The sequence below is a fragment of the Mus pahari genome, chromosome 7, assembly GCF_900095145.1.
Source record: "Mus pahari chromosome 7, PAHARI_EIJ_v1.1, whole genome shotgun sequence".
In the NCBI taxonomy this organism is placed as follows: domain Eukaryota; kingdom Metazoa; phylum Chordata; class Mammalia; order Rodentia; family Muridae; genus Mus; species Mus pahari.
In genome coordinates, this window is record NC_034596.1 from 55610850 (window position 1) to 55622150 (window position 11301).

The window sequence follows — 11301 nt, forward strand, 5'->3', positions numbered from 1 at the left end:
GTTTGTTTGTTTTTTGAGACAGGGTTTCTCTGTATAGCCCTGGCTGTCCTGGAACTCACTCTGTAGACCAGGCTGGCCTCGAACTCAGAAATCCGCACTCCTGAGCTTTTACCTAAAGGATCTGAGATGTGTGCACACCCACATTATAAACTCATCCACAACAGCCAGACTATGGAACTAACCAAGATGAACACATGAACAGGTACAGAAAATGCAGTACACATGCACACTGGATGAAACTTGAAATCACTATTAAGAAAAGTAAGCCACAGTCAAAAAAACCAAACATGTTTCTTCTCATATGCAGAACCAGACTCAGGGATGTATACATACGTGTTCTCATTTTCAGTGAAGACATACATATATCTTCATTGGTTCACACATAAATGAAAATATGTATGAGATAGACTAGGAAGAAGACTGTGAGAGAGGAAGAAGTAATTTTAATGGGAGAGGAGGTAATGCAATGGGATATATTTGGCATCAAAGCAGAAGTGGGTACTTAGGGCAAGAAAAGGAAATGGGACAGTGGAGTCTGATTAAGGGTAGCAGTGGAGTCTGATTAAGGGTAGAGGGACAGGATGACAAACTAGAATAAAGACACTCAGGGAGCTTGCAACTCTTTTGGAGGACCAGAGTTAAGAAAGGACCCTTATCAGATGGCATACAATTGCCTGTAACTTTAGCCCCAGGAATCTGTGGCCACCTCTGGCCTTCACAAGCACTGCACAGATATACACAGACACACACCTAGACACATAATTAAAAACAAAATACTGCCAAGTGTAGTAGCACACATCTTTAGTTCTAAGCACTCAAGAGACAAAAGTAGGTCGATCTCTGTGAGTTCTAGGACAGCCTGGTCTACAGAGAGAGTTCTAAGACAGCAGAGCTACAAAGAAAGACCCTGTCTTAAAAAATAAGTATATAAATAAAATTAAATTAAAACAGTAAGTGGAAATATTGAAGACAGAATAAGTAAATATAACTGTGTATTCTAACCTTAAAAATTAATAATAGGGCTGGATAGATGGCTCAGCAATTAAGAGCACTGACTGCTCTTCCAGAGATCCTGAGTTCAATTCCCACAACCACATGGTAGCTCACAACCATCTGTAATGAGATCTGATGCCCTCTTCTGGTGTGTCTGAAGACAGCTACAGTGTACTTACATAAAATAAATAAGTCTTTAAAAAAACAAATAATAATAATAATTTTAAAAACAGCTAGAGTTGAGCCGGGCGTGGTGGCGGACACCTTTAATCCCAGCACTTGGGAGGCAGAGGCAGGCAGATTTCTGAGTTCGAGGCCAACCTGGTCTACAGAGTGAGTTCCAGGACAGCCAGGGCTACACAGAGAAACCCTGACTCGAAAAACCAAAAAAAAAAAAAAAAAGCTAGAGTTTACAGAGCTGGCTCATCAGTCAATCAAGAGCATTGGCTCTAGCAGAAGATCCACGTTTGGTTTCTAGCACATACATGGCAGTACACACCTAACTATGGTTTCAGCTCCGCGCGCGCGCACACACACGCGCGCACACACACACACACACACACACACCCCAGTAATAATATTAAATCTTTTCTCTCTTTACTAAGATACCTTGATCTCCAGACTCCCTTCTCCCTGGCATTTTTAACAAAAATGCTAGCCAAAAGGAAGCAAACTCATTCATTCATTCATTCATTCGTTCGTTCGTTCATTTATTTATTTGTTTCTCTCTCTCTTTTTCTCCTTCCTTTCATTCCTTCCTTCCTTTCTTCCTTCTTCCCTCTCTCCCTTCCTCTCTCTCTCCCTCCCTTCACCTCCTTTCTTACTGAGTAAGGGTCTCACAGTGTAGTCCTGGCTGTCCTGGATCTTGCTATACAGACCAAGATGGTCTGGAATTCACTGACTGCTGGGATTAAAGGTGTGCATACTATGCCCAGCTTATAATATTATTTTAAAATAGCCTATGATTATCAATTTTTCTAGTTATTTTAATTGATTTTGTATAATTAACAGGAATGAAAGAAAATTTCTAACAAAAATGCTAGCCAAAAGGAAATAAAACTACATTGAAAAACTATACTAATAACACAATCAATTGACAATGAAAGTTTATTATAGCAAGAAAAAGTATTTCCCAGGAGTTTATATATCTGAATTTTTTTCATTTTCTCCTGATTTACAAATTCCAGCATTGGTAAAGTTTTTAAGTTTAAAAACAGGAAAATTATAGAAATCAGCATATTAGTGGCAAATATGAGATGAGAATTCACAGCTCCACGGTACTCTGGCATGCCACAGACATGCCAAAACAAATTCTGAGTTAAGGAAAAATTATGAACCATGTTAATGCCTAAGGATGTGAAAGAACTGGCAAGGAAGAGGCAACATGCTGGGACTGAGGATATGGAGTCAGAAGGCCTGCGTTCCTGTGTCTGTTGCCTCTCAGAGCCCACCGAATCTGTGTGCTGCAGCTACAAACCCCCCCTATGCCCACCAGTGCTAAGGACACCCAAAGCAGCACAAAGCAATGGGACAGCAGGCAGCACACTCAGTAAGCACCTGTCAGTACAAGTTTGGGAAATCGTCACTGTGTGACACTCAAACACTTGTCCTCATTCTACACTCGCCATTTCCTCAGGAGAGCTCAGGTGTCACCAACAACAACCTAGTGGCTATTGCTTGTATTCTTCCTGTAGAAAACTTTTATTTTTCGTTTTACTTAGTTTACACCTCAACACATCCACTCCTAGATCTCTGTATCTCCTATGTTGTTTATTTACACCTATTACAAAGATATTATTTCAAATGTATAAAAATACTAATGCTCAATTCTATCAAAAAGTAGCAGGGAGTTGATATCTATTTTTCAAGTGAGTCTTTTTCTGTTTAAAATACACCAAGAGAAATGTGACCAACCTAACCCACAAATCCTTTATCTACAATGGTGTCCTGCCTGAAAGTTATGCAGGGCAATGGTGGCACAAAACTTGTGGGAGTGACCAACCAATACCTGATTTGATTTAATCCCACTCCATGAGATGGAACCCACACCCAACACTGCTTGAGTAACCAAGAGCCTGAGAATAGACATCCCAGAGACCTAGGATAAAACCAAATACTACTGTTCTGAAAACAACAACAACACAGCAATAAAATGATCCCTAATGATACTCTGCTATATACTCATAGATCGGTGCCGTGGTCAGCCATCATCAGAGAAGCTTCCTCCAGTAGCAGATGGGAACAAATACAGAGACCCACAGCCAGACCTTATGGAGACAGACTTGAATTCTCATTCCTAAACATGTATCTCCATCAAATCCCTCCCTTCAGAGCTCAGTGGTCCCCAAGAAGAGGAGGCAAGAAGAGTATAAGATCGAGAGGAGACAGAGAACACCAAGAAAACAAGACCCTCTTAATCAGTGGCTCTTAGCCTCCTTAATGCTTCAACCCTTTGATGGCTCATGCTGTGATGACCCCAACCATAAAATTATGTTCACTGCTACTTCATAACTGTAATTTTGCTACTGTTATAAATTGTAATGTAAGAATTTTTGGAAATGAAGGCTTGTCAAAAGGGTCACAACCCACATGTTGAAAAACTGCTCTAAATCAACATAATCAAAGCTCATATGAACTCAGAGGCTGGGGTAGCATGCACAGACTTGTACAGATCCGTACCATGTCCTGTACATGTTTACTCTGGCTTCCAGCTTAGTGTTTCTATGCGAGATCTGAGAGTGTGAGCGAGTGAGTCTCTGTGTCTCGTGCTTTCTGCTGGCTCTCTTCCTTCTGTCTGTCTGTTTGTTTGTTTCATGCATTTTGATGTGTTAGCTTGTATCATAGCATAGCATAGAATATTATATATCATATCATATCATATCTCAGTCCCTCAAAAGCCTGTTTGTTTTCTAATGAGAGACAGAAAAGGAGTGACTCTAGACAGGAAGGGAGGTAGGAAGGAACTGGGAGGAGCAGAGGGAGGGAAAACCACAATCAGGATGTATTATGTGAAGGGGAAAATCTATTAATAATAAAAGAAACAAAAATAAGTAAAATATATCCAGAGGCTCATCATGTAAAGGTACTTGGCATGCAAGCCTGAAGACTTGTGTTCAGTCCCTGGACCCACATAAAGGTGAAAGTAGGGTTGTTGAAAGTTGTTCTTGACCTCTACATGTGTATTGTGGCATGTGTGCACACAGACACATATACATACATATATACTACATGTATACACACATACACACACACACACACACACACACACACACACACACACACACACACCGACACACACACATACCAATAATAAGAAATAAGATAAATTTTAACAAATAAAACACATCCGGGATTAGACAGCTAGGCTCAAGCTTTATAACACTGAGGAGATAAAGCACAGCGTAACAGTGTTGCAGCGATGCCCTCTGAAGGCCAGTCATGGATATTGCTTATCACTGGAGTTTTGTTTGAATGAGAACACGTGTGAGTTTGTGAGTATGCATGTGTTTATGTGGGGGTTATGTGTGTGTTCTTCTTTTTTGTTTTTTCATTATTAAAAGTCGTCATTAGAAGTTTTTTTCCGGGCTGGTGAGATGGCTCAGTGGGTAAGAGCACCCGACTGCTCTTCTGAAGGTCCAGAGTTCAAATCCCAGCAACCACATGGTGGCTCATAACCATCCGTAACAAGATCTGACGCCCTCTTCTGGAGTGTCTGAAGACAGCTACAGTGTACTTACATATAATAAATAAATAAATCTTNAAAAAAAAAAANAAGTTTTTTTCCCCTCTGGTTTTTCTTACAAGCCAGAACCTTGTTTCTATAGTTTGATTGTTCATCTGTTTCTTGTCCAGAAGAATGTTTGTGACATCCTTATTTCCGACTTGTTATTGGCTGAATCAAAGCAGTGACTTTGAAACAAGGCCACCATCATTCCCCTCAAGAATTAACTCATCTTTCTGTAACTGAGATACTGAGCAAGCAGCACATGTTCCCCCTGGAACTGTGGATATATTATTCACTTATCAAGTTTCCCGCCTCAGTAAGGGTCCCACTCCCGAGGAAGGACGCTGAAGAAAGGTGAGCACAAGCAGACCTCATCCTGTGCGGAAGCCAATGTGTGCTCCCATCATGCTGTGCTCACCGTGCACTCACTCCTGACAGCACCAACAGCAGCGGGTCCTTTCCATCTCAGAGCACATCCTACTCACACCTGTGAGTTTGACATGGATGCAACTGAACGTCCTCTAGAAACGTCACAATAACTATGCATCCCTGCACAGTGATGTGGGTATTTTCCTCAACGCTGACATCTGAATGCTAAGAATGGACTTCATCCTTATAGTACATAAGGCAGAAAAATTGTTTGGTTTGTTTGGTTTTTGGTTTTTGGTTTTTTGATACAGGGACCAGTACCCCATGCTAAACCCATGCTCAGCTATCACTGGGTTCTTGATTTTTAGCAATAAGAATAGTAAGAGGTCAGATTCCAAATATTCAGCTGGTTAATTCCCAAGTTGGATCATTAAATTAATTTAAATTATAAATTTTGAATCTGCAGTTAGAGTGGCCTGGGTTAAAAACAGGGCCCTGGGCCAGCAAGAAGGCTCACCGGGCAAGTATCTGCCGGTAAGCTTGCTGGCCTGAGTTCAGCCCCTAGGATCCATACGGGAGAAGGGAAGAACAAACTCTACAGCTGTCCTCTGACCTCCACACACACTCGTTCCTTGCATGCAAAATCAATAAATAAAATGTAATTCTAACCCCAATTTTCTCTTCTAATGGGAGAATTAATAATATATGCTTCACATAAATTTTAGCAATTAAATCAAAGTGCATAAAAAATAGCATCACTGTTTAAGAAGGACAGGCAAATGGCTCAGTGGATAAAGGCGTTTGCCCAATGCTGATCTCCACTCCTGGAAACCACAGCTCCAAGGAAAGAAGCAACTCTGGCAAGTTGTCCTCTGACTTCCACATTCACTCTGCATAGTAGTATACACCCACATGAAATAAATATTGATTTTTAATCACATGTCAAGAAAGGCCATAGGGCCAGGTGTGGCGGCACACAACTGTAATCCGGACACTCAGAAGAATGAAGCAGAGGGTCATAATTTCAAGGCAAGGAATTGCTGTGCTGTCTGTGACAGCAGTAATAGCGCCTGACTGTGGCCAATGGATGAGAGGGAATGGGACACGAAACTGACAAAATGGATGTGAGTAGCCAGAGATGGGAAGGGGGATTGTAGGGAACTAGCTTGGAGGCTTGGAAATAGAGACTAGAAAGGTGCTCTGTGGAAAGAAAAGCAGGAGTCATCAGCTGCCTATGGTCTAGACTTCACTGCTTTTGCCTCCAGCGGATTGGTGCTAAACTTGGACTCTATGTGACAGGATCATTTTCTTATTTTCCAAGGTAGCACCAAATACTAGTTACATTTTCTACTCTTCCCTTATATTTTCTCACAGAAATCATCATTAATTAAATAGAGGGAAATATAGATTTTACTAAGATAACTAAGGACAAAGAAAAGTTATTTCCAAGACTGCTGTTCACACTTACCTGCCCCCAGGCATACATGTTATTATGAGTCTGTGAAGGGTTGACTTTCGAAAGGAGGAAACGAGCCTTAAAAGTAAAAATCAATAATAAGAGTGCTGATCAGACCCAGACTAAGTAAGATAAGCTACAGACAATATACCATTAAAAACCACTTAACTGAATATATTGGTAAATTTTGTTAAGAAGTAATACTTACAAAGTTAAATTTTAAAATGCATCAACCAAAAAAAATGCATCGACCACAATATAAATAATATACTCTTTCAACATTACATATTTGTAACATTCATAAAATAATAGACTACTGAATCCCAAAATCAGCACATAAAAGTTGTATGTACAGGACTAGAGAGATGGCTCAGCAATTAAGAGCACTGACTGTTCTTCCAGAGGACCTGGGTTCTCCCAGACTCCCAGGATTCCCAGAACCCACCCGGTGACACACACTATCTGTAACTATCTTTAACCTAGGGCATCTGATTCCCTCTCCTGACTTCTTCCGGCGCTGCATGCATGTGTTATACGGACATAAATGCAGGCAAAGCACCCAAACACATGAAATAAAAACAAGTTTACAAATGTCTATTTGCTAACACAAAACTTATTTTAAAATGAGTGTGAAAATACAGTTTGGCCAACTACTCTGAAACAAAAGTCTAAAGCCTCGTAAAAATGACTTTAATCCACGGGTGATAACTTAGACAACATTTATCCATCCTCTACAACAGCTAATCAATCAATAAATAAATGAGCAATTAAATAAGGAAAATAACAATACATATTAAGATACTGATGAATGAATTCATCAAAAATCTTAATTCATTCTAGAAAAACAAAAGCAATTTAATCTTTTGAAAAATCTTTTTCTATTCCCTAAGTAGCTCTAGTCCTAGAGTAAGAAGCCTGGAATTCAATTATTAACTCCTAGTTAGGACTGGCAGGCTTACAAATGCAATCTCAGTATCTAGGAGACTGAGGCAGAAGGAATGTTCAAGTCCACCTGAGCTACGCAGTTGATACTATCTCTTTAAAAAAAAACAACTAGCTCCACTCAATGTGCTTCCTTGATAGTACAAATAGCATGTCATAATTCTATTATATATAAAGTAGAAATAACAATAGAATTGGTATGAGGCTCAAATGAAGGAGGCATGGAAAATGTTTGCAAAGTCTCTATACATGATAGATAGTTCCTGTTATAAACACAGTAAAACTAATAACCGCCACTGTACATAAAGTTGGTGCTAATATATCACTGTGTCAGATAGTAGGGACACAACACTAAACGAACTATGTCCCTGCTTTATTTATGGAAGAAATAAAATGTGTGACAACTCACAACAGGAGTACTGTTCCAGCTCTGATCAGAAAGGTTTCCTGATGTGTGGAAGCAGTCCTAACCTGACCACATGTGCACGCACAGATCTCTTGACTCGTCTGAGCTCTAAGAACCATCAAACCCATTTTAATACCACAATGCTTTCTTGAACCTGACGGTTACTTTCTATAAAACTGAAACAAATTAGAAAACCTCATACTCGGGGCTGGTGAGATAGCTCAGTGGGTAAGAGCACCCGACTGCTCTTCCGAAGGTCCGGAGTTCAAATCCCAGCAACCACATGGTGGCTCATAACCATCTGTAACAAGATCNGATGCCCTCTTCTGGAGTGTCTGAAGACAGCTACAGTGTACTTACATATAATAAATAAATAAATCTTTAAAAAAAAAAAAAAAGAAAGAAAGAAAACCTCATACTCATAGGCTTTAAGAAAAATACACTGAATTGTTTTGCAAGCTGCCCTTATGTTTTTGCTAACCCACAGCTAGCACACTGTCTGGATGGCATTATGGCAATCACAACAGCTATGATGGAAGCAGAACTGGAGAAAACTGACTGCCTGGGCAACTAGGCAGTAACTGTACTGCTTTGTTCCCTTCCGTCTGCCTCCTTCCCTTGCCCTTGGCCTCGAGTGGAAGATAGTTCATGTTACAATCAGAACACAAGCAGGATCACCTCACAGCAGCCCTGCATACACAACAACACAGGGTGTTCCTCACCTGGCTGCCACCATGCTCCGTGTCAATGTATCTTGGCATTGGAAATCTGGAGTGAAGGATCTCTTGTGCATCATCTACCGGGGCTTGCAGAAGGTGTCGGAAATTTTCATATTCCGGCATGTCCTGGTATCCCGACTTCCGCCACTGTGCTATAGTCTAATTTTAAAAACAATTAAAAGAATTACTTTATATTTCTTGGTGACCTAAAATTCTTGAGTAGATTTTTCTTCGAAGGAAGTTTTATCTTCTTTCTTTGTTTTTTTGGTTGGTTGGTTGGTTGGTTGGTTGGTTTGGTTTGGTTTGGTTTGGTTTGGTTTGGTTTTTCAGGACAGGGTTTCTCTGTATAGCCCTGGCTATCCTGGAACTCACTCTGTAGACCAAGCTGGCCTCAAACTCAGAAATCCACCTGCCTCTGCCTCCCGAGTGCTGGGATTAAAGGAGTGTGCCACCACTGTCTGGCAACAAATAATTTTAAAAAATGAGACTGTTTGATCATATAGCCATGGCTGGCCTGGTACCTGCTATGTAGATCAGACTGGCCTCAAACTCACAGAGATCTGCCTTCCAAGTGCTGGGTCAAAGACGTGCATCACCATGCCCAGTAAATAAATCCTTGTAAAAGCACTAGATAGTTCTATTTAAAAGGATACTAGAAGGTCAGGTGCAGTGGCTCCCACCAGCAATCCCAGCACAAAGGCTGAGGTAGAAGAATTCTGAGTGTAAGAGGAGGCTGGGTTATCATATCAGCGTCTCAACACTCAGTCGTCCTAACCAATAAATGAAATTTAAATAAGGTAACTAGAAAAATTAGGCCATCTAAGATACAATATACTACACTACAAGCTCAAGCACAGGAAAAACAAATGTGCCGTGCAAACTGCCCAGAGTGGTGTTTTCATCCATAGTGTGTTCTGAGGTACTGGCTGAATGAACACACACAGGGACAGACCTCTGCCAAACACCCAAATTCAAGCTCGGAAGCTACCCACACTGCTCTTCAACCACACATCACCTCAGTAAGTTATACACTTCCACTCGTGCTGTCAATGCATTTTTAGGGTATATGGAACACGTAGAGAAATCATGTTACATAGAGTGATGAAGAGCAGGTTTGCCCCTGACAAAGGTTGACCCTTCCCCTTCATTTCTGTATCCCTGTTTCATAGTACCATGCTTGGTGCAAATCTATTCACCCACTAGTGTGTGAACAAAATAACAAAATACACACAAGGATCAGTGTGATTGACACCTAAAATCCTATACCATGAAGAATCACACTCTGTGTGTGTGTGTGTGTGTGTCTGTATGTATGTATATATCTATGTATGCATGTATTTTCTACCTAAATCCTTGAGAGTACAAGTGTTATGGATTTCAGGCACTTTCATGTATTTATATGTATATGTAATGCATATGTATAAATTCTTATTAAAAGATTGGAGATGGGAACCAAGTCTAAACACAAAATGTACTTATATTTTAAATATTTATGACTCAAAAAGTAATTCTATACATTTTAAATGAGCAATAGGGTCAGCAAGATGGCTCAGTGGGTAAAGGCAACTGCTTCCAAGCCTGATGACTTAGTTTAATCCCAGGGACTCACAGAGTGGAGGAAAAGAACTGGTTCCCACAAGTTATCCTTTGACCTCTGCACTTGTGCATACACTCCCTCCTCTACACATAAAATAAACAAATCCAATTTAATTAAAAAAAAAAAAGTTAAATAACTTTGAACATGAAAAAAAATAAGATTTTTTTTATTTGTAACATTTTAGTACCCAAAATGTTTGGATTTTTAATTTAAGGACAATATAGTCAAATATTTTATAAATATTAAAATATTTTTATTAAAAATTTAGAGAGCAGTGGTGGCACATGCCTTTAATTCCAGCACTCAGGAGGCAGAGGCAGGTGGATTTCTGAGTTCGAGGCCAGCCTGGTCTACAGAGTGAGTTCCAGGACAGCCACAGCTACATAGAGAAAGCCTGTCTCGAAAACAAAAAAAAAAAAATTTAGAGAAATTATATTTTATAAAAACATAAACCAAAGATTATCACTGCCTAAATATGAGCTACACATTAGGCAAGGAAATTTTTTTCCTCAGAGTAAAAATATTTCACCTACATAAATCTATCTACCATCTTACCTCACCGTGATAAATCAAAATCTGGAAGAATGTGTCCATGAGGAGAATCCGATCCGCAAGAATGCTGCTACTGTCTAGAAGAACTGGCTGAAATGAAGCAATGATAGGGTGAGGTTAGCATCGCGATCCTGTCACTTGTCTTAAATCTATATGCAAGTGCTAGACATCACATCGTCTAATAGAGCCTGCTTCTGTAGCTCCTGCTTTCCCTTCATCTTAGCTCTTAAATTTTAAATTTACCAAACACTTCCAGACACTGTGAATTCTCAATGTATTTTAATTTTCTTTTTTCTTGTCTCTTCTTTTTTATTATTATTATTTTCTTCATTTACATTTCAAATGCTATCCCAAAAGTTCCCTATACCCCCCCCCGCCCCTGCTCCCCTACCCTCCTTATTTATAATAGCCAGAAGGTGGAAAGAACCCAGATGTCCCTCAATAAAGGAATGGATACAGAAACTGTGGTACATTTATACAATGGAGTACTACTCAGCTATTAAAAACAATGAATTTGGGGCTGGTGAGATGGCTCAGTGGCTA

The 11301-nt window shown here is 39.9% G+C and overlaps 1 protein-coding gene across 1 annotated transcript in view; it reads right to left on the bottom strand.

Moving 5' to 3' along the window:
• The window catches only part of Sec23a (Sec23 homolog A, coat complex II component), a 40647-nt gene that overhangs the window by 796 nt on the left and 28550 nt on the right, over window positions 1-11301 (bottom strand). The window contains exons 13-15 of the mRNA XM_029540959.1: window positions 10762-10848; window positions 8613-8768; window positions 6555-6620 (exon numbers count right to left, since the gene is read on the bottom strand). Coding sequence (XP_029396819.1) covers window positions 6555-6620; window positions 8613-8768; window positions 10762-10848 — 309 coding nt within the window. The remainder of the gene's footprint in view (window positions 1-6554; window positions 6621-8612; window positions 8769-10761; window positions 10849-11301) is intronic.